This window comes from Rhincodon typus, chromosome 2, assembly GCF_021869965.1.
Source record: "Rhincodon typus isolate 14 chromosome 2, sRhiTyp1.1, whole genome shotgun sequence".
Classification (NCBI taxonomy): Eukaryota; Metazoa; Chordata; class Chondrichthyes; order Orectolobiformes; family Rhincodontidae; genus Rhincodon; species Rhincodon typus.
The window spans coordinates 53,733,448-53,758,253 of record NC_063333.1 but is presented as its reverse complement, the minus strand read 5'-3'; the positions used below and the strand labels follow the sequence as shown (position 1 = coordinate 53,758,253).

Sequence of the window (24,806 nt, the reverse complement as noted above, 5' to 3'; positions counted from 1 at the left end):
TTGAGATCAGAGATGACATAGCTTTGCAACTGCATCTTAAAATGTTCCAGCATTGCACATGTGCATTGGAAACACATCAGCTGTCACTTCTCTACTCTATGAAAGGTCTATTAAGGATGATGGCATTGCAAGGATGTAGGGGTAGGGTGTGTTATTTTGGAAAAAAGTTAACTTATTTAGTTATGTCCTACCATTTGAAATACTGCAATATTCAGAACATTATTGCCTTCATTGCATGTTTAATTTAATGGAGACAATTGAATATATGAATGAATAAGTTATTCTAATAAAACTTGAGACCAAAACCCTAGTTATCAATACAACTATAGGAGACACTTTCGCTATGTGAAAAGCATCACCTTCATGAGAATGAAAACAGAGCCCAGAAAATCTCAAGTGGAGCCGCGAAAAAAGAAAAACGTCCCTGGAGAGAACCATCACAATGAGATAATCTAACTAACCTCATCCCCAACTATCCCATGCAGACACATCCAACTACAACTGCAGTGATAAGTGACCACTGCACAGGCCTTGCAAAATGCAAATCTCCTTTTCACTGTGAGGACTTTGTCACTAACCCAGGCAACAGTCTGAAAGCAATCCATGAAAATCAAACTAGGTAGTTATATCCATGAATTCATACCATCACAACCTGGTATATCCCTCACTCCATTAAACAAAATTACCAACTGTCATTCATAGAACAACTTAAATAGCAAAGCAAGAGCAGAGTTTTAATTTAGATAAACGTGAGGTGCTGCATTTTGGTAAGGCAAATCAGGGCAGGACTTATACACTTAAAAAAGTCCTGAGGAAGTGTTGCCAAACAAACAGACCATGGAATGCAGGTTCACAGTAACCTGAAAGCAGAGTTGCAGGCACACAGGGTAGTGAAGGCAGCATTTGGTATGCTTGCCTTTATTGGTCAGTGCACTGACTATAGGAGTTGGGAGGTCATGTTGTGACTGTACAGGACATTGGTTAGGCCACTTTTGGAATGGTGCATTCAATTCAGATCTCCCTGCTATAGGGAACATGCTGTGAAACTTGAAAGGGTTCGGAAAAGATTTACAAGAATGTTGCCAGGGTTGGAGGGTTTGAGCTACAGGGAGGGGCTGAATAGATTGGGGCTATTTTCCTTGGGAGCGTCGGAGACTGTGGGGTGACCTTATAAAGATTTACAAAATCATGAGGGGCATGAATCGAGTGGATAGTCAAGGTCTTTTCCCCAGGTGAGGGGAGTCCAAAACTACAGGGTACAGGTTTAAGGAGAAAGGGGCAAGATTTAAAAGGGACCCAAAGAACAACTTTTTCGCAAAGCATGTGGTGCACGAATGGAATGAGCTGCCAGAGGAGGTGTTGGAAGCTCGTACTACTACAACATTTAAAAGGCATCTGGATAGGCAGGGGTTAAGAGGGATATGGGCCAAATGCTGGCAAATGAGACTAGATTAATTTTGGATGTCTGGGCGGAGTGTATGGGTTGGACCGAAGGGTCTGTTTCCGTGCTGTACATCTGTATGACACTAAAGCCGTAGTGGGCACAGCTGTAAGCGATATGCTACTAGTGAAATTAGGGTATCTGTATTCAAAAATCGCCAAGCTAGAAAGGGTATGGATGTAATTAGAAACCAACCATTCAGAAACCAAAAGATCAACACCTATTTTGGCAGGGACCTCCATGAAGACACCATCCTAAACCATCATGAAGTTCAGCACATGACTACAAAGACAAAAAGGTGAAAGGTTTAGAAGTTCCTTGAGCTTAAAGTGGCAAATAGATGATCCAGTTGGCCTCCACTCAAGATCCCCACTCTCATTGTTCAGATAATACAATTAATTCAAATGATAGCTAAGATGTCAAAACATATAGGACTACAGACCAAGAACTGGAAGATTGGTTTGAGACTGACTAACTTCTTCAGCCAGCACAGGCACAATGGGTTGGATGGCCTCTTTTGTGATGTAAATCTGTTTCAATGATATTAAGCACTGCTGATATCCTGACAAAACAAAGATTATGCACCTGTGACAGCTCTCTGGATGTAATACTTAAAACCACCTAATACTTAAGTCACATTCATGTCTGTTCAAATACAAAGAAAGTGCCATCCACCCAGCAATGTAAAAGACCATCCAGATGTGCCCTGGCTACAAAAACCCCAGCAATTTCCTCTCAATCAATAATGATAATCAATAAAGCATCAATAATGCCAACACAAGACCCTTCGTCATAATCTTGATATGCACAGTCGCTATAACCGAACGCCAGAGGAGAGAGTGAGCATCTATCCTAGATGATAAAATAGCACTTAGCAGAAGTACCATCCCAACAAAAATAAAAACGACGGAGATCCAACAACGCCAGAGTAGTGCCTGTCACAGAAAACGGAAGTAACATTGGTCCAACTATCTAACTGTATAGCAGTGACAGGGTAGGAAGTGTTCAGGTTCCTGGTCCGTCTGCTTCTATCATCAGGCCTGCCACAGCCTTTTGCTAAAGTTTGTTTTCTGATATCAAGTTCATCTTACCATCTTTTGGCAGCTTCAGATAGGGAAGAAGAGAGACTGCTGCAGTAGCAGATAAGAATGTATATGGATCTGGCAATTCCTCGTGGCTGCATCCTGGTGGGTTCTTCCACTAAGCTACTTCAACAGCGACTTTGAAGACAAGACAGATTTGGGCTCAGGATTCCAATGACCAGCCTGGGATGCCTTTTGGCTGCTTCAGTGGTGGCCTGGGAATCCTTTCTGCGGCATCAGTCTGGGTCTACTACTGGTGGCTTAAGCATCAGTCTGCAACTCCATGCAACTTCTCTTCAGCATCATGGTGGGTGGGGTGTTTGGGTCCTTGAGCCCAGTGCCAAGAAATAGACTAAATTCTCTCTTTTTTAAAAAATATTATTGTGGAAGGATTGTTATTCTGAACTTTTTATTTCTTCATTTTTTTCTAATTTATCACTGTGATTTTATACTTTTGAAAGTCTGTAATGCTGGACTTATTTATTTGTCTGTTTACTTTTCCTAAGAACTTGTACTCAAGAATCTGTTTCTAGGTACCTCCGTACCTAAGATGACGCCGTAAGTAGTAACTTTTCACTGTACTCATTTGAGTACATCTGACAATAAAGCTAATTCAATTCAATAATTCATTGATCTCTGACTCCTCAGTCAATAGCGCAGCTTTTTTTCACTAATGATCCTTGTTTCCAGCTTCATTCGCAACTCCAATACAGAAGCTGTTATCAGCCTGCAATAGAACACCTGGATAACATCGAGATTTCAGCTGACAAGCAGATATTATTTAAACTATATTTGCCGGGTATCGCCCATCCTGTATGAGGAAATCATATGACCATCATTGTATGAGGATCTCGCCTTGTTGCCTAGTTGGCAATAAAGTCTATGGATTGATCTGGATTGAAATGTCACTTTTTTGTGGGTCAGCCTTCACAATATCGCAAAACGTAGCAGCCGTTCTTTTGTGAAACAGTGGTAGCAAACAGCTCTCAGCAAGATTCCTATTTGAAAACCGACACTACAAACATTTAAAAGGGAGATAATATCTCCTCCTCTCTCAGACGCCCGCTTCCAACATTTAGAAGATCAATTGTGCAACAAATTTCTCCACGTAACTTTGGTATTATTTTTACATAGGAAACAAATGCATGCTGCTTCAAAAAAATGTATTTGTAGTTGGTTGATTACCTTTTCAACTGTATCTAGAGGTGAAGATGGAGTCTGCTGTGCATCACATTCCCTCTGCACAAACACAGTTCCTGGGTTAATCATTTCAGGGTACGGGGTGTTTACATACGTCCCTGCAGTAGGCTAATTATGGAGGGGGAAATTACAAATAAACTTTTATTCTTTGCATTGAAACATTTAGTTACAGAAACAATATAAGGAACTATTATACAGTAAATTAAGTTCAACTAAATGATCTAAATTTACGCTATTCACAGCCAATTTAAGAAAGAACTCCATACTTCCAAGTTAAACAATTAGGATTACCATCTTTGTCAAATTCAACACTGGACGTGGGGAAAAAAAAATTGCAACTGTAATTCAGATGCTTATTTTTCATTTCCACTAATGTAAGTTAGAAACTTCATGAGACTGTTTCAACTACAAAGTAATGTCCAACCAGCTCAAAGGGAAAGATTATCTGATCCAAAATTTGTCAAAAGGCAACAATGTAAGTTTGAACACAACTGGTTTTCTTAGCCAAGTAACTAGAAACACAGGTTTTGGATAGAATGCTCAATTCTTAAATGCATACACATTAAGCTATCATCTCTTCTCCATTACAACCAAGCAGATTTCTCAGCAACAATATTTGCACCTGAATATTAATCCAATGCTTTGTAAGCAATGGAAAAATATTTCCCATCAGTAATGGTGCTGCACAAATGTAATTAAATTTCATCTACAGAGGTGTAGTAACACAATTTTACTTAAATGCAACAACGTAGAGTTTATGAAACACACTTCCACCTGGAATTGAAAATATTACAATTGCAATCAGTTTATTTGTATTTGCCATTTTCTATATAAACTTCTGTACAAGCAATGAATGTACTTACAAACAGGCTTCCATAACTTCGGACACCCCATTGCGCCAAAATGTAGCTAAGCTTGAAATGTAGGCAGCAACTAACACCAATGCCCTTGACTAATTTTTTTTTACTAACCCAAAAAAAGTGTAATACACATAATTTGTAATAAACCTATATGCATTAGATAATCCCTGTACGTAACTAGCTTCCAAGCTTGGACAACTAAGCCAGCTGATCTAACCAATTATTTTCTACCATAAGCTAGTCAGAAATCAACAGCAGAATTAGGATACCTTCCATAGTGAACAAATATTTCTTAATTAGAAATTTAATCAGTTACCATCACCTGAGGCATCATCCATCTCCACTGACCTCCTGGTGGCCACTGTGTTGCTGCCTGTAATTAGTACCAAAGAAAAATGATTTTTTACTTTTCTGAAAAATAATTGAATGCCTTCCTTCTATATTATGTTAGGTGCAATGCCTTGCAATTTTCCTAAATACTGCTGATGAATAACCAAAATGTATCAATAAGGAACAAAAATAAAAGTGTCAGAGAAATGCAACAGATCTGGCAGCTTCTACGGAGACAGAAACAATTAACATTTTAAGTCCAACATGACTTTTTGGAACTGAAACAGGGTTAGAAAATGACATTTTTGTCAGCAGGATAAAAAAAGTAAGAACCAAGCGGAACAGGTGGCAAGGGTGCCCATAGCTAAAGGCAAGGGGAGTATCAATGGTAGTAATGGTAAGTTATATAGAAGAAGAATTAATAGCAAAACAAATCCAGTCAGCTCTGCTAAGAGCAATCTATGTAAATAAGAGCCGGACAGGTCAGGTTGCACTGCCTCGGTCAGTAAATTGACATCTGGATGATGACAGGTGCTAATGAGCTTGAACTTTAATTATACCTGACTGTTATGCTCACATGCTTTTACCTTCCTGTCAAAGTCATGGAGCATTATTTGAATGCCAAAAAGAAACTAACACCCTGTATATTCTTCCACAAGCAAACATGTTGTAGAAGGGAAACTAGAAAGTATTGTGAAACAAAACTAAATAAAGAAATGTAACGTGCAAGAGATTAAACCAGCTGAGAAAAAAAGCAATCCATGCAACAATTCTTGCAATTTTCGACAATTAACCTCCAGATTGACTTAAGCACATTCTTAGGTATTATCAACCCACACTTAAACAACATATTTAGGCAATTTAGAGAGGTGGTGGTGGTGGTTTCAAGTGGACATAGTCCATACCAGGTAAACAGAAATTTCACATATGCCAAATTCTCATCAACTTTGAGGAAAAATCAAATGAGCTTCTTTGTTTGCAGAGAAGGCCGGCAACAAAATATCAGTTTTCACATAGGAATCTTACTGACAGATTTTGCTACCACTGTTTACAAAGGAGCAGCTATTAAACTTTGCTATTTTCTAAAAGCTGACCCAACAAAAAAAAGGGACAATTCTAACCAGATCAATGCAAATTGATGCACTTAGGCACAAGAAAAAAGGCAAAAAATACATGATGAAAAGCAGGATCCTGAGAAGTACTGAGGATCAGAGGGACGTTGGTGTGCATGTACACCGGTCCCTTAAGGTATCAGGACAGGTGGATAAAGTGGTGAAGGCATATGGCGTACTTGCGTTTATTTGTCAAAGCATCGAGTTTATGTGCAGAGTGGTTATGCTGGAACCGTATAAAACAATGGTTAGGCCACAGCTACAGTTGGTGAGCAGTTCTGGAACCCAACATTTTAAGAGAGATGCAATAGCACTGGAGACGTCACAGAGGAGATTTACCAACATATTGCTTGGCTAGAGTGTGTTTCGGTTAAGAAAGGAGACTGGATTGACTAGTGTTGGTTGCCTTACAGCATAAGAGATCAAAGGGGACATGATTGAGATGTATAAAATTATGATAGAGTTGACAAAAACGTTCCCCTTGGAGGGATCAATAATCAGCGGTATAGAATTAAGGTAAGAAGGTTGAGAGATGTGAGGAAATTTTTTTTCACCCAGAGGATTACAAGAATCTGGAACCCAATGCCGACAAGGGTGGTAAGAACAGAAACCCTCATAATATTTAAGAATACGATGTGCATGTTCGACATTAAGCCATAAAAGGCTATTAAAATAGTTAGGTGGTTGTTTTTGACCGGTGCAGATGCAACGGGCCGAAAGGCCTTTTCTGGGCTGTACATCTGACTATAATAAGAAAATGTTCCACATAAACAGAGACAGGCACAGGCAGGACGCACGTGAGTATTCATAGCCACATAATTGACTTGGAGAAAGGTGATAAGTCAAAGGAAAAAATGTTCAAAGTGAGATCAAACTCAATCTGGCAGTGATGGTGATAGTTTGAGATTGTTCAGGCTTCCTTTCAAAGAAGGAGCAGAAAACCTTCAGACCATTCTGATCGGGGATGTGGAATTGTAAATGGATTGCAATGAAGTGGGAACGGGGGCAAGGAAACTGGAAATACAGAACAGTAAAAGCATCAAGAACAATCAAACATTTATGGGAAGAGGTTGGATGAGAAGAGGGAAAAAAATTCAAGATAGGAAGAAATAAGTTCAGTGGGGCTGAAATGAAGAAATAATCTTCCAGGGCAGTCCTGTTTATGGATTTGGGAAGAAGATAGAAACAGCTTGTACAAATTTGGAAACTACTAGGTGGGAAGGTCTCTGGAGAAGAAGAGATCAGTGACAGTCCTGAAAACAGCTCAATTTTCAGCAGTGGGGACATGTTGAACAGGAGATAGGAGCAAGTGTCAGAGCTGGTGCTCAGTCTCATCCGGGTAATTGTCAGCACATCAGGCAACAGAATCACCATTGATACTTCATCATTTTCCAGCCCTCTTTAATTTCAAAGAGACGACTTATTGGGCTTAAAATATCAACGTTTTTCTCCCCACACATGCAGCCACATTTGCCAAGTTTCTCCAGTATTTACTTCATTTCAGATCTCCAGCATATGCAGTACTTGGATCAGAGATAGTAGGAACTGCAGATGCTGGAGAATCCGAGACAACAAGGTGCAGGGCTGGATGAACACAGCAGGCCAAGCAGCATCATAGGAGCAGAGAGGCTGACGTTTCGGGCCTAGACCCTTCATCATGGCTTTTATTTGAGTGCCTAAGTAAGCAGTTGTTCTACAAATCTGATCTCAATTTATCAAGAGTACTTATTTATGGTAGAATCTTACTCCTCAAATGATAGCTGCCATACTAATCTGCAGCTTGCCAAAATTATTGGTGAGGGGAGGGAACAGAATAAAAAATTGAAAATAGCAAGGTTTAACTCTATTATACATACCTTTATATAGCAAGAAGGGAGAAGTGGGGGTTAGGAATGGGTGACAAAGAGATCCTCAGCACTTTCAACAATCAGGCTGTAAAGTAAGGGGAGTGCATCTGTGCTGAAGAGTAGATTTAATATTTCCAGCCAGTGAGGTAGAATGCCTCCATAAAGTTATCCCAACCACTTGTCCAGCTGCAAAATCTTAAATGAAACCTTGGATAAATGTGGCATTTTATGACATTCAAATATTTGACTGTCTATACAGCTTCCGGATCACAGACCCAAGCAAGAGCCACATGCGAAAAGCACAATTCTGAAGAACAGGAATACGTAGAGGAAGAGTGCCAAGGTATTCCATCCAATCCTTCACCAGCACAGAGCCAGAGATATTCACCTCAGTGGAAAGGTATCTACAGTAGTCTGGGGTCACATTCTTGTGAGCACAGCATTAACATGTGCCCACAGGTGGAGAAGAAAGAAATGGTTGAAGTCTCTCTCACAGAAGACAACTGAAGAACAAGTCCCTACTGAATTCAGTACAGATGATAAACCTTGGGACTCTGTCATTAAAGAGCTGATGGAGATGTACAGACAAGCAGTGGAACTACTGGCAGAGGCAATGATCACACACAGACTGGAACAAAAACAGAAGCATCTAATGTTGTGGCTCCAGCATGCAAGTTGAAAGGTGTCTCCGTGGACTGGGTGGCTGCCACTGTGGACATCCAAAAAAAAAATTAGAACAGTCAGCAGCTGTCAGAAATATCCTTAGACCTTCACTACATCGCACGAGCCACAAACGTATTCGTGCATTCATTCACTCACTGACTTAGGGAGCAGGTGCAGAAGGACCCTGAACTCCCTCAAGGGTGATAAGTACCACTGTTCAGTGACAGGGAAACACCCATAGACAGTCCTTTCGGGTAAATCCAGAGGAGTCCTGCCACACCAGTTTCTCTGTGGCAGGGACACAAATTCCTCCACCTGTGCAGGAGAGCCCCAGACAACTGGGCAACCTGTGAAAGCCTGCCAAAGTCATCTGAGGCTCAGGTGCAGCTGCCAACATGCACAACAGCATTGCGTTAGGAAGATTAGCAAAAATTGAAGTCACTTTGGGTACATGGGTGTCCATCTCTGTACAGAACTTCACTGGAAACCAGCACAGCATTTTTACCTGCAGTCCTCATGCAAGTCTGCACAACTCCATACTGATAAGTTGAAGGGTCAGTAAAAAGGGGATATAATTTTAAGGTGAAAGGCAGAAAGTTTAGAGTGGGAACAAGATTTTCACCCAGAGGCTGGTGGGAATCTGGAATGCACTGCCTGGGAGGATAGTTGAGGTGGAAACCTCAACCTTTAAAAGTACTCGGATGAATACTTGAAATTTCATAATATTCAAGGATATGGGTCAAGTGATAGAAGTGCAGAGCAAAGTGTACCGGTGTAGATTTAGGGCAGTTTTTTTTCGATGCAAACTTGAGAGGCCTAATATCATCCTCTTTACTGTTTGATTCTGTAATGTTTGCTGGCCAGCGAACAGAACAGGAATTTATTAGTAACAAGGGACAAAAACCAGAATATATATAGCAGCATATCTGAACGCTTCATACTTGGAAAACAAGCATTTGCTGCAAAGCAGGAACACCTCTGAATTCCAATAGGCTATTACTGCGGAATGCCCAGAAAAGTTCATGCAAAATCATTGGTTCGCAATCTAGCCACACATCAGGTTATTGTAGACCTGTCTAATTTGTCTCACTTTTCCTTTGGCTTCTTCAAAACCAGCATTTGCCCCTTCAGTAACTCCATAACATTCCTTTTTTTCCTCATCCAAGGAATCAAGTGTTTGGTACACCTCCACCTGAAAGTCTCACTCAGTCTGTGAGACAAGGTGTGCAGTGCTCAGTGGACAATCATTATACAAGAAACTTGTCTGGCAAATGCTGCAGTGCACCTCCTGAAATGAGCCAGGAAACAATAACATCTTGAAAAGACTCATTGCTGTTCTGCGATTGCTCTAGTGGATGCAGGGAACAGCACTGCAGCACTGTTGCCCATCAGTTCAAGGTTTTTCCTAACTGTCATTAGCCGTGCCATCTTGAGCATGCCTCTTCACTCAGAGCCAGCCCTAGAGATACCGCCATTGGGCAAACATTAATGGAACCTCTGAGTACTGCGGAATGTAAAAGTTGCTACAGATCCCCAGAAAGCGGGTGGAAACCTACAGGAATTGTTGCCTGCGGCCTCAAACAAGCTGAAAACCGAGGGTGTACAATATCTGCCACTTCAGAAATCTGGCTGATTCTGTCATCGTACTCTGAACATCACATGCATACAGTCAGTTGCTCCTTGAACCCATAGGAACACAAGCAATGACTATAAATCTGACAGTTATGGCAGTGTGGCTTTGTTCCATGGGGATGTAGAAAAACTGATTTCCTGTACTGAACTCCCAAATGTACTTGTGGCCAGCTGGTAGAGAGGTCACGCAAGTCTCCAGTTGAGTTTTGAAATAAGAGGGCGATGGTAATTTTTGCACCTTATTTGTCTTTAAACATATAGTGAATGCTTCCCTCTAATGTAATGGAAGCAATGGGTGTGCTCTATTCAGTTTCAGTTGATACCTTCTTTGGGGTGTTTGCTGTGCCTAAACTTGTGCAAACAGCCAACTGCATATTCTCAGTACATCTCAACTGGAAAACTACACAGATGAATTTATTTTGTTTTGAATTATTTCAGCCTTGTACCCTTCCCCTTTTCAGTTACTTCTCTTCCGTCTGCAACACTCGACCCCAAAAAAGAAAGTGGCTGATGAACTTCTAACTTCCCCTCTATTCTCCTGTTAGTATTGGTGCTTTTCCTAATTGCTCAGAGGTCCCTACTGTGCTCCAGTCGCATTCCTTTAGAGATTCCCATTATAGGCCTCACCTTTACACCCTCTCCTACTCAAATCTGTTCCTACTGCTCTTTCTCCCTAAAACAGCAAATTGCCCCCATCATCTGCCCCGCTCTGAGCTGTCCCTGTTGCCCAGACTTTGACATTCTCTCTTCAACCCAGTCTGTCTTCATCCTCCAGGACTCCTCCAGTGTCACTAGCAATTTTTAAGATGCAATCCCTTCCTTTCCTTTGCATCCAGCCCACCTTTCTGCAAATCATTTTTGTTGACTCACTTTTTAGGTTGCACACTTTTTTTAAGTTAAGGAACACTTGTCTGTTTCAGTCAGGGTTGCTTCAATGAGACAGTCTGGCTGTCTCAAATGGGTAGATTATTAGGAGCAGTCATCATTCATTTCAACTGGGTAAGTATTTAAATGTAGAGGCTTAACTACCTATGAATGCATCTTATCAGGAGCTGCTGAACATGGAAAACCTCCCCTCAACAAAACTTGTTTCTGAAGAAGCCAAGGAAGGGATTAATGTTATACTAACCACAGCTTAACCCACAGGTACACATCTTATGTTTTCATTGATCTAAATGCATGCACACACAGACACACCCCTTTCTCCTTTTTAAGTTAAAAAAATTGCATCTGTGAATACCACACCCTACTGGAATTATGCTGATAAGCATTCATGATATACTAATGAATGCAAAACAGATCGCACAAAAGGTTTGGAAGGCCAACACACCTGAAATCTTTGAGAACTCAAAACCAGAAGTTTAACCCACTGTCATGAAACAAAAATTTTGGGTTCCATTCAATTACATTCCCCACCGACTCTAAGTGGATCTTGAAAATTCCACCCATGAAATTTTATCTGAATAAATTGAAAGCAATGATCTGTTGAAGGCAACATTTTGTAAGCTTCCTGATAAACAAAACTATGATTCTACGAAAATTTAAATATTTGAAGCATGTAAAGATACAAAGCCATGGAGAAGCAATATTCAGGGAGAATTATTCTATCAAAGAATAAATAGGTAGAAAAAGACCAGACTTCCTGTGGAATAAATATCTACCATTCTACAACCTAAACACTAAAGCCAGATTTTTAAAAAACCTGTTCATTATCAATGCAGTTTTTAAAAAAAAAAATCTAAATCAGTTTTACCTATTCTCTCTTTACTCTTCTGCTTAGAATATGATGTTCAGATTATCAGTGGTCAGCAACAAAGCCTGAACAAATTCCATTTCTAGATAACTAATCAATTCGGTATTTAAAATTTGGCTCAGATAACAAACATCTCACAAAGCTGGAGAAACTCAGGTCTGACAGCACGAGTTAATGTTTCAAGTCATTGAAATAGAAACCTTAAAATTCATTTCTCTAGCCACAGATGTTGTCAGACTTGCCAAAAATCTCCAACACTTGGTATTTATTTCAGATCTCCAAACAATGCACAATATTCTGCTATTGTAATTCTGCTCACACTTCTAATGGAAAGCAAAACACTGTAGATGCTGGAAACCTGATGTAAACAGAATACCAGAGAAACTATGCAGGCCCAGCTGCATTTCTAGGAGAAAAGACAGAGCCTGAAGAGTTATACTGGACATGAAATATTAACAGATAACAAGGTGTAGAACTGGATGAACACAGCAGGCCAAGCAGCATCAGAGGAGCAGGAAGGCTGACGTTTCGGGCCTAGACCCTTCTTCAGAAGTGGTTAGCCTTCCTGCTCCTCTGATGCTGCTTGGCCTGCTGTGTTCATCCAGCTCTACACCTTGTTATCTCAGATTCTCCAGCATCTGCAGTTCCTACTATCTATGAAATATTAACTCTTTATTTCTCCAGAGATGCTCCTAGATCTGCTGAGTTTCTCCAGCATTCTCAGTGTTTGTTCCATACTTTTAATAGCTTTGGTTGAATCACTAAAAGAAAGTAATTATACCCAACCTCTCCTCAACGTCCGCACCCCAACCCAGACACCTTCCCATACTCCAATCAAACACACTATTGGTCTCTCAATTGGAGAAAAAAAATCCACTAAATTAATTTTGCAAAGAGTCTCTGCTTCCTTGGTTGAGGTCTATATTGCTATAAGTCCATACACTAAATATCATTTATATTTAAGCTAGACAAAGGGGAGGTTAAATTGTACAACATTAAATTTCACCTGATAATTATATGCAGGATGTGGATATCCCATTTGTACTTGTGGTAATGCCACAGCAGGAGGACTCGGATATGAATAAGTCTGCAGGATAGAAAAAAAAACACTCATACATGTGGACCATTAATTTTGTTGTTGTACTTTAAATTTAGAGTACAAAACATCTTGTATTTATACAGGATATAAACAGAAAATGGCAGCATCTGTGGAGGGAGAAACCACTAACATTGATGTGATAGGACTCTTCTTCAGAACTGGAAGATGCTACAAAATGCTGGTGGGCAAGTACAGTTTAATCAAAATTGAGGGCAGAGTTTGCTCTGTGAAGTTGTTGTACCCAAATACGAAGTCCAGGAGGAGACTGTAAAGCAACCAAATAGAAAATGAGGTGCTATTCCTCTAGCTTGCAATGAGCTTCATTGGAATACTATAATAAGTGCACAACAGAACTGTTAGCATGAGAGCATGATGGTTGATTAGAATAGCAAAGAAATAGAAAGTTAGGGTCATTCTTACAGAGTGGTGTTCTGCAAATTAGTCAGCCCAACTTCATTTGGTCTCACTAATGTAAAGGAAACCACATTGTAAACAGCAAAAACAGTTGACGAGATTGAAAGAAGTACAAGTAAAATGCTGCTTCACCTGGAAGGTGTGTTTGGGACTCTGGAAAGTTAGGAAGGTGAAAGGCTGAATTTTGCACTTTCTGTACTTGCCTGGGAAGGTGAGGATGCATTAGGAGTGGCATGAAGGAGGGTGTCACAATGGCAACAGTCCTTTTGGAATGCTGAAAGTGGAAGGGAGGCGAAATGTGTTTGGTGGCAGAATCCTGCTAAAGGTGGCAGATATGGTGAAAGAGGATCCTTTGAATCTAGAGACAACTAGGGCAACTATGGAAGGGTGATTAACGCGATGTCCATAACCCACAGTGAATAAAAAATGGTGGGCTAGAAAGTGAAGACTAGGGGAACCCTATCTTGCTCTGGGAGAGAGGGAAGAGAAATGAGGGCAGACATGTCAGAAGCGAGTCCAAAATGGCTGACGATCCTGTCAACCACAGTTGGTGGTGGTGGTGGTGGGGTGACCTTGGTCGAAGATTGATATTTGTTTGGCCAAGGGGAAACAGACAGCAGCAATAAATGGGTCTTTTTCAGTGGAAGATGGTATGCTGCAGAGATCAATGCTTGGGGTCCAGCTATTCAAGATGGAAGAAAGCATGTTTCCAAGATCCCTGACAGCACAAAACTAGGTAGATTTGCGTGTGATGAGTAGAATGCAAAGAGGGGATGACATAGAAGCAATAGGACTACCAAAAATCAAATGTCAGCCTGATGAAGAGACAACATGCATGCCAATCAGCAGCAAGTGATAGACAGGGCCAAGCTAGTCCAGAACCAACAGATCAGATCCAAGTTCTGCAATCCTGCTACATGGAGTTGGGAATGGTGGTGGACAATTGAACAACTCATTGCAGGAGGCAGCTTCAAATATCCCCATCCTGGACAATGAGGGAGCAAACTCAGAGCAAAAGCAAGGCTGAAACATTTGCAACAACCTTCAGCTAGAAGTGTCAAATGGATGATCACTCTCTGCCTCCTCCACAGATCCCCAGCACTACAGAAGTCAATCTTTAGCCAATATGATTCACATTGCATGATACCAAGAAACAGTTGAAGCCAAAAGGCTATAGGCTCTAACAATAGTCCAGCAATAGCAGTGAAAAAAAGTGTGCTCCAGAACTTCAGGGTTCCCTCGCCAAGCTGTTCCAGCAAGCTATGACCTTGGCATCCACAAGACAGTGAGACAAATTGCCCAGATATAACCTGAACTCAAAGCAATCCTATCTAGCCAACTACCATCCTATTAGCCTAACTAACAAAACTAGAATCAATGGGAATTAGGATAAAACCCTCCACTGGTTTGAGTCATATCTGTCACATAAGGAGAAATGGTTGCCTTTGCTGGAGGTCAATCTAAGCTACAAGATCTCTCTGCAGGAGATCCTTTGGACCCAATCATTTCAGTGGCTTCATTATAAATCTCAGAAATGTGGAGGTTCACTGATGATTGCACAATGTTCACAACAATTTGCGATTCCTCAGATTCAGGTTTGGGCTGACAAGTGGCAACATTAATACCGGTTTTCTTCCAGTCTGGCCTATGCAGTGTTTCTCACAGTCCTTGCAAGGTGTATTGTATATTTTACCGTTTTTGGGTAGGAGATCCTTTTAAAAAAAAAAAAAAGGGTCTGATACTCTGATACCTAGGGGTCTGAGTAGTCTTGTGGTCATCTCTGAAATGTCCTTGATGTACGGTCTTGACAGCCTGAGCCTTTTCTTTCATTATCATTCTAACATGTCCAGGTAGTTTCAGCAGTTCCAGTACCTGAAGGCATCAGCTCGTCCTCATTCCTGCTGGTCTTGGTTACCCTGTCTCCTACACCCCAGGTATCCAGGCTCTGGCAACTCGCTGTGCTACTTTACCTCCACGTCTAGATTTAGGAAGATACAGCACCCCATTTTTTTTTTTGAAAAATAAAACATCCTTCACAGAATGAAAACCTTCTAATGAGCTTGACAGTATTCCCTGGTGCAAACTTGACGCCAGATGCTGTGAATGATCCAGAGAGACATTTCCTTCTTCTCTCCCAACCTCTTCACCTACCTGAAGTGCTGGCAGAGGCAAAATGTTAAATTAAATAAACTTAAATGCAAAGACAAGTTTCTCACAGGCGAACACCGCTTAAATTCACTTTCAAAACTTTCATTCTTCCAGCCTCAAGGCATCGTTCAGTACAGCCTCCATAGCAATGAAAATTAGGTCGGACTTAAGCATTCATCAATTTTAAATGCGCCTCCAGAATTTGCTTCTCGACTTTCCCATGCTGGCAGAAGTTAAGTCCACCAACATAATTGAATTTCTGAAAATTATTATACTAAAGAAGTGAGTAAGAATGGAAGATAGCAATCAGTAAGAGTGAAAGTAATGTCAATAGAGTAGCAATCCAGAATCCAAGACTAAGGTTCTAGGGTCATGGGTTCAAATCTCAGCATGACAGATGGTGGGGTCCGAATTCAACTAAATCAAATTAAAAAAAAGTTAAATAAAAAGATAGCCTGATGACAACCATGTAACCACTAACCATTATATTTAAAAACCATCTGGTTCACCGATGTCCTTTAGGGGTGGAAAATTACTATTCTTACCTGGTCTGCTCTACATATAGGAACAGGAGTTCAGCTCCTTGAGCCTAATCCACCTGACTCCCATATGACTCCAGACCAATAGCAATGTGGTTGACTCTAAACTGTCCTCTGAAATGGCCTAACAAGTTAATAGTTCCAGGGCTATCAGGAGAGGGTGATAAATGCTGGCCTAGCAAGCATCACCCACATCCTATAAACAAATAAATAAAGTATTGTCATTGCATAAATGGCCTTCAAAACTTAAATATGAGTAAAACAATGCCACATTGGTATGGATGAAATACATTAGTTTTCATTCTTATGACTATGTAAAACCAAGTTATTCAGGTCTTTAATTAGATGCTGACATTTATTCTGGGCTTTAAATCATAAATCACTGTTAAGAAAACGCAAACTGATTTGAAATTAGGATCAGCTAAATATAAAGGTTAACCATGGGTTAAAAACTTTCCCATTAATAATGCTTGTGAATCGTACGGACAATAGAATCATAAAAAGACATTCATTTCATACATTTGCAGAACATTTTATACTGGACTTTTCAATCCCTCCCAATCACGAGCAGATAACAAAAATTCTTCAAAAACTACAGTACTTAGAACAAATTTATATCTAAAGCAGCAGGTGTTTCAAATGGAGATAAAATTTGTACACAAAAATGGTTAATTTAACTTACTTGCACATACTGAAGAGCTGACCCAGGAAATCCAGGCGATTGAAAATATGTGTCTGTATTTTGGCACACACAAGGAGTTGGAGACGTTATTAGAGGAGCTGGTCTTGCCTGAACCAAATGAATTGGATCTTGATAAGAAAACAAGAACAAGAACATGAACATTAAAATTCTAAGAACATAATTCATACAAGGATGGCAAAATATTACAATGATTCCCCACAAGCAATGCTGAAGCATAGCGTAGCCTCGTAAAGAAGAGTATTTTGCCAAATTCATCAAATATTTGCTTTACATGCTTGCTAATTTGCTTTAAATTACATACATGAAAATCTGGTTTTACCTTTTCAGTTTATTTACCAGTTTAAGGGATATATTTGTAATTATGTACTACTTTCTGCTTCCTCAGGATATACAAATATCCATCACAGCTGAAGTCATATTTTTGAAATGCTGTAACTTAGGCAAGCACACACCAACCAATTCACACACAGCAAGATGCAAAAGCAGAATTGAGTTATCCTATCTCCTTAAACTGGTTTAAGTGAAGGTGATCTGTTGGCAGGATGCTGGATGACTAGTCCTCTCTGACTAGTGTTATGGGATCTTCCACCTCAACAGAATGGATTGCAGCTTTATATCCAAGAGATGTTTCACAGTACAAGCATATTATTTTTCAATGAGTAAAAGTCCACCTCGTTTTTGGTAGACTGGTTTCTTGCAGTTTGGATGACCATCCTGAAAGTACTGACGCCGTGAGATAATGCCAGATTTAAAAAAAAACACTTTCCAGCAAATTACTTTCATTTGCTATTTTGAAAGATTTTTGTCCCTTTAAGCATGACTAAGTAATCTTAGTTTGTACATACTGCTCTAATGGCATTTTATTTTAAAACTTTGAGAAAGATGCCAACACTAATGGTATATTCTGAGCATTCTCTGTGAAACCAGATGAAGCACCTGGCATGAACGAGGAGCCAGAAATGACAAATGGTAATGCAGACCTGTCAACTCCGCAGTCCTGACATCTGGGAGTTTGTGCCAAATTTTAGTCAAGCAAATACCCTAACACTATTTGTAAGGTTAGGAGTCCATGAGTACAATCCTACCTCAGGACATCACAATGGCACAGATAGGAGAAAGATGCACTGGGACCCTGCAACATGGACTCCAGACGTCTCGTTGCATCAGGTCATGGGCAAATACGGATGATTTCTACTACCACTACACTGTTCCCTCTGCTGTTGAATCACTGGGAAAAAAGCATGGTGGCAAAGGGCACAGATGTACTCTGGGTGGTGGAATTCCATGTCCATCACAGAGTGGCTGTGTAGCACCAATACTGACTAGGCTTAAAGGACATGGTTACTACACTGATCCGCAGCAGGTGGTGACAGAACCAAGAGGGGACAACTCACTGGACCTCACTGTCAAGTCTACCTGTCGTGGTTGATTTGTTTCCTTCAGATTCTTCCTGACTCTCTGCTGATGACTTAAGGTATAGTATAGGATTTTTATGTATGTTAATATTATGTGTTGTAATTTGGTGTTTCTAGGTTTTTGGTTAATAACACAGATTTGCTGTGTCTCTGAATTTAACAATATTTGTTTTTATCATTTCTGTAGCCTTGATTTATTTTAAAATAATTTTGAAACCTGGCTTTAGATTGACTTGGTTTTGTGCACCAGTTATGGACTTTTGTTTACTTTAGATTATTCTGCAATCCAGAAAATGTAAATAGTGGATTGTCAAGGTTTGTTAGGAGTGTTCTGGTACACTTTAAGAAAATAAGCTTGAGGGAAACACCCATAGTCTAGAGATGGAGATTTTGATAGAGTTTTAACTTTGAGTGGAGCTGTGTAGACTGGTACACCTGAGATGGGATAAAACTTTGAAAAGGTTACTTGAAACTGAGTATGTTAGCTCTTGCTGAAGCTATCTGCAGTTTCAGTCTAAAAATACTAAATGGCTAGCTGCTAGGAATTTTACTTTATTTCTCCAACAGAGAAGGAAAGGGAGACAACATGAGAAATGGAAAGATCTGTTTGCAAGGTAGATATCTGTACCAAGAACTGCAGATGCTCGAAGTCAGAGTCAATACAGTGTGGAGCTGGAGGAACACAGCACGTCAAGCAGCATCAGAGGAATAGGAAAATCGACATTGAGTCAGGTCCTGATGAAGGTACCAATAATTCTATAATTAGGGGAATAGATTATATCCTTTGTAAGCAGGATCGAGAGTCCCGCACGGCAGGTTGCCTGCCCGGTGCCAGGTTAAGGGATATCTGAGATAGTAGGAACTACAGATGCTGGAGAATCTGAGATAACAAGGTGTAGAGCTGGATGAACACAGCAGGCCAAGCAGCATCAGAGGAGCAGGAAAGCTGACGTTTTGGGCCTAGACCCTTCTTCAGAAAAGGCTGTAGGGTCTACACCTGAAACGTCAGCTTTCCTGCTCCTCTGATGCTACTTGGCCTGCTGCGTTCATCCAGCTCTACATCTTGTTATACAAGGGATCTCTCTCACTGGCTTGAAAGGATATTGGAGCGGGAGCGGGAGGATCCAGTTGATGTGGTCCGTACCGGAACAAACAACATAGGCAAGACTAGGAAAGAGGACCTGTTCAGAGATTATCAGGAGCTAGGAACCAAAATAAAGAAGAGGTCCTCAAGGGTTATAATCTCCGGATTTCTGCCCGAGCCATGTGCTAATTGGCATAGGGACATGAGAATAAGGGAAGTAAACACGTGGCTAAAAGAGTGGTGCTGGGAAAGAGGGGATCCTTTTCATGTGGCACTGGCATCAGTATTGGAACAGGAGGGATCTGTACCGATGGGACGGTCTCCACCTGAATCGAGCTGGGACCAATGTTCCAGCGAAAAGGCTAAATAGGCTGGTCAACAGGATTTTAAACTAGAAAGTTGGGGGGTCGGGGGGGAAGGGGAGGGAGGAGGAGGAGGAGGGGGAGGAGGAGGGGGAATAGAGAAAGGAAATGGTAAAACTTGCCCCAGTGGGAAAGAAAGCAGGTTAACATCTGTAGTGGTGGATTCAACTAAGTGGAAAAATATGAAAGAAATGACAGGGAAGGAGAATTCAGGACAGACTATTAAAGTCTCCAGCACAGCCACAAATAGGATAGTGTGTTTGGAAAAGGTTAGCAATCAAACACTGGAAAAACACATGAAAATGAGAAGAGGGAGGGTTAATACAGGGCTGAAGGTGTTATATCTGAATGCATGCAGTGTAAGGAATAAGGTAAATGAGCTTGTGGCGCAGATCGAAACCAGTATGTATGACGCGGTAGGCATCACGGAGACGTGGCTGCAAGGAGATCAGGATTGGGAGCTGAATATTAATGGATATACATCCTACCGAAAAGATAGGCTGGTGGGCGAAGGGGGTGGGGTTGCCTTATTAGTGAGAAATGAAATTAAAATCAACAGGAAGAAACAAAGTAGGGTCAGATGGTGTAGAATCTGTGTGGGTAGAACTGAGGAACCACAAAGGTAAAAAAATACATAGTTGGGGTTGTGTACAGGCCTCCAAACAGTAGTCAGGAACGTGGGCACCAGATACACCAGGAGACAGAAACGGTGTGTAAGAAAGGCAAAGTCACAGTGATCATGGGGGATTTCAATATGCAGGTGGACTAGGAAAATCATGTTGGTAGTGGATTGTGGAATGTCTACAAGATGACTTTTTGGAGCAGCTTGTGGTGGAGCCCACAAGGGAACAGGAAATACTGGACATAATGTTGTGCAATGAGGCAGACTTGATAAGGGAGCTTAAGGTAAAAGGAACCCTTAAGAGGCAGTGATCATAAGATGATAGAATTCACTCTGCAATTTGAGAGGGAGAAGACAGAATCAGAGGTAACGGTATTACAGCTGAATAAAGGTGACTACAGAAGTATGAGATAGGAGCTGAGCAGAATTGACCGGAAGGGGAGCCTAGCAGGAAAGACATTGGAACAGCAATGGCAGGCGTTTCTGGGAGTAATTCAGGAGACGCAGTAATAATTCATCCCTAGGAAAAAGCAGCATGGTACAGGGAGGATAAGGCAACCATGGCTGACTAAGGAAGTCAGGGATAGCATAAAAGCAAAAGGAGAAAGCATATAATGTGGGGAAGGGCAGTGGGAAACCAGAGGACTGGGAAGCTTACAAAGACCAACAGAGGGTAACAAGAAGAAGAAATAAGGAGGGAGAAGATTAAATCTAAGGGTAAGCTAGCCAGTAATATAAAAAGGAAGACTGTAAGAGTTTCTTTAAATATATAAAGGGCAAAAGGGAGGCAAAAGTGGACATTGAACCACTGGAAAACAACGGTAGAGAGATAGTAGTGGGGAACAAGGAAATGGCTGAGGAACTGAATAATTACTTCGCGTCAGTCTTCACGGTGGAAGACACGAGTAATATCCCAAAAATTCAAGAGAGTCTGGGGGCAGAGCGGAGTATGGTGGCCATCACCAAGAAAAAAGTGCTAGTAAAACGGATTGGCCTGAAGGTGCACAAATCACCTGGACCAGATGGGCTACACCCCAGAGTTCTAAAAGGAGATAGCTGAGGAGATAGTAGAAGCGTTAGTGGTGATCTTTTGGGAATCACTAGAGTCAGGGAGTGTCCCAGAGGACTGGAAAATCGCTACCGATGCCCCTGTTCAAAAAGAGAGTAAGGCAAAAGATGGAAAATTACAGGCTGATTAGCCTCATTCGTGGTTAAGATTTGAGAGTCCATTGTAAAGGATGAGATTTCTGAATACTTGGAAGTGTATAGTAAAATAGGGCAAAGTCAGCATGGTTTCATCAAGGGAAGGTCATGTCTGACAAATCTGCTAGAATTCTTGAAGTAACGAGCACCGTAGACCAAGGAGAGCCAAAGGATGTTATCTACCTGGACTTCAAGAAGGCCTTCGATAAGGTGCCGCACAGGAGGCTGCCGAGTAAGATAAGGGCCCAAGGTGTTACAGGCAAGGTGCTAGCATGGATAGAAGATTGCTTTCTGCCAGAGAGTGGGGATAAAAGGGACTTTCTCAGGATGGCAGTCAGTGACAAGTGGTGTTCCACTAAGGTCAGCGCTGGGACCACAACTCTTCACTTTATACATTAATGATCTAGATGAAGGAACTGTGGACATTCTGGCTAAGTTTACAGATGACACAAAAAGATAGGTGGAGGGACAGTAGTATTGCGGAGGTGGGGAGGCTGCAGAAGGATTTGGACAGGTTAGGAGAGTGGGCAAAGAAGTGGCAGATGGAGTACAACATAGGAAAGTGTGAGGTCATGCACTTTGGTAAGAAGAATAAAAGCATGGACTATTTTCTAAATGGGGAGAAAATTCAGAAGTCTGAAGTGCAAAGAGACTTGGGAGTTCTAGTCCAGGATTCCCTCAAGATAAACTTGCAGGTTGAGTCAGTAGTCAGGAAGGCAAATGCAATGTTGGCATTTATTTTGACAGGACTTGAATATAAAAGCAGGGATGTACTACCAAGGCTTTATAAGACACTGGTCAGGCCACATTTGGAGTATTATGTGCAGCTTTGGGCCCCATATCTCAGGAAGGATGTACTGGCCCTGGAGCGGGTTCAGAGGAGGTTCACAAGAATGGTCCCAGGAATGAAAAGCTTAACATGAGGAAAGTTTGAGAACGCTGGGACTATACTCATTGGAGTTTAGAAGGATGAGGGGGGATCTAATTGAAACTTACAGAATACTGAATGGCTTGGACAGAGTGGATGTTGGGAAGATGATTCCATTGGTAGGAGAGACTAGGACCCGAGGGCACAGCCTTAGAGTAAAGGGAAGACCTTTTAGAACGGAGATAAGGAGAAATTTCTTCAGCCAGAGAATGGTGAATCTATGGAATTCACTGCCACTGTGGAGGCCAGGTCATTGAGTACATTTAAGACTGAGATAGATAGGTTCTTGATTATCAAGAGGATCAAGGGTTACGTGGAGAAAGCAGGAGAATGGGGCTGAGGAATCTATCAGCCACGATTGAATGGCAGAGCAGACTCAATGGGCCGAATATCCTAATTTCTGCTATGTCTTGTGATCTTATGGAAGGGTCCCGACCCAAAATGTCAGCTTTCCTGTTCTCCTGATGCTGCCAGACCTGCTGTACTCCTCGAACTCCACACTAGGCTAGGTATCTGTGCTGCTTTATCCACAGACAAGGCTGTAGCCCCCAGGCCAGGAACCAATTAATAGGGTGTTACGATGCTGAGCTTTTGAGCCCATAACAGATGGTGCCAATTAAAACGTCAAAGACTGCCTCTGGGCAGAATTGCCCTGAACATACAAAGACAGAGCAGATTGGTCTGGAATTCTCCCTCAGTGCTCCATTAAGTCAACATTATGTATATGCACTTTTTTTTTTTCAGAAGTACAAGCAGCTTCTTACACAGCTTCCTTGGTTTAAAGCAGTATATTTAACTTTTAGAATGGAGAACTAAAAAAATGGGACAAGCAATACTTAATGTCCATTTAGGCAACATGATTTGGACATCATTGAGGCTCAGGCTAATAAGTGGCAAGTGAAATCCATGCTGTATGAGTGCCAGGCAATGACCATCTCCAATTAGAAAATCTAACCCTAGTCCCATAACATTCAATGGCATTATCACCACTGAATACATTGCTACCAAGATTTTAGATATTACCACGGACTAGCCACATAAACAATGTAGTTGCAAAGAGCAGGTCAGAGGCTGGAAAATCTGCAAGTAATTCACCCTCTGCTCCCCCAGTGCCTGTCCACCATCTAGCAAACAGGTCAAGAACATGACAGAATACTCTACCCACTTCCTTGGATGAGTGCAGCTCCAACAACACAAACAGCTCAACACAATAAAGCAGCCTGCTTGACTGTCATTTTATTTAACAGCTTCAACATTCACTCCCTCCATGACCAGATTACAAGATGCAATGCAGCAACTCAAACTTCTTCAATAATACCTTCCAAATACACCATCTCTATTTATTGGAAGGACAAGGGCAGGTGCATGGGTACGCCAATATCTGCAAGTTCCCCTCCAAGCCACACTGTGACTTGGAACTATATTGTTTTCCTTCAGAGTTGTTTAGTCAGAATCCAGACCACTCCCTTCCTAAAAAGCACTGGGAGACTAACTACATGACACGGAGTGCAGTGGCTCAAAAATAAATGATGGCCTTGGCAGTGGAGCACACATTTCATGAAATAAATAAAGCAGCTCTATTGGAAGCTGATGGTTCAAACTCAGCCTGATGTTATTTTATACCATTCATTGGTCTTTTGTGGACAGAAAAATATAACCTGATACTTACATACATGAAAATCAAACAAAGTGCACACAATCACTTAAAAATTTAGAATAGAGTTTTAATAAAAGGTTGCTTACTCAGGCACTTACACAGCCCTTTTCACGACCACTAAATGACAAAGCACTTTACAGCCAAAGTCATCATTCCCATGTAGGAAATACGGGAGTTATTTTACACTCATCCAGTTCCACAAATAATGTGACAATGACCAGACAATCTGTTTTGCGATGTCGATCAAAGGATGAACACTGGCCATGGAAAGTGTGTCATGGGTTATCTTAAATTCATCTAGACGTGGCCCTGGTTAAATGGCTCATCCATGAAACAATCCCTCCTTCAGCACTGCACTGGAGTGTCAGCTTTGATTTTTGTGCTCAAGTCCGAGAGCAGAGACAATCTGAAGGTACTTTATTATATTCAGTGCGCGACCACTGGCATTCACAGTTTTAGTCCGAGCTATGAAACAGCAACAAAGGTTGAAGTGGGTTGCAGTGATCACAAGACATCGGTCCTGGCCAAGATAAACAAAGCTTTGGCTAGCAGCAGGGTCAATGTTTAGAAGTTCTGGTCCCAGATTAGATTCACTACCAGGTGGACAGTGGAGAAAGGTTCAAAATCACTCAAGAAAACAAGGTGAAGAAACCAACAGATAAGAACTAATCAGTGTAAAAAAAAACAGTAACTAAGTTTTGGAATTCATAAT

The 24,806-nt window shown here is 41.2% G+C and overlaps 1 protein-coding gene across 6 annotated transcripts in view; it reads right to left on the bottom strand.

Annotated features, from left to right (window-relative positions):
* The window catches only part of dazl (deleted in azoospermia-like), a 153,198-nt gene that overhangs the window by 58,882 nt on the left and 69,510 nt on the right, over nt 1-24,806 (bottom strand). For 3 of the 6 annotated variants that reach the window (XM_048613226.1, XM_048613213.1, XM_048613239.1), the window contains 4 exons: nt 16,803-16,930; nt 12,927-13,007; nt 4,900-4,956; nt 3,709-3,831 (listed from right to left, as the gene is read on the bottom strand). In XM_048613226.1, coding sequence (XP_048469183.1) covers nt 3,709-3,831; nt 4,900-4,956; nt 12,927-13,007; nt 16,803-16,930 — 389 coding nt within the window. The remainder of the gene's footprint in view (nt 1-3,708; nt 3,832-4,899; nt 4,957-12,926; nt 13,008-16,802; nt 16,931-24,806) is intronic. The other 3 variants (XM_048613221.1, XM_048613236.1, XM_020531867.2) reach the window with 3 other exon arrangements.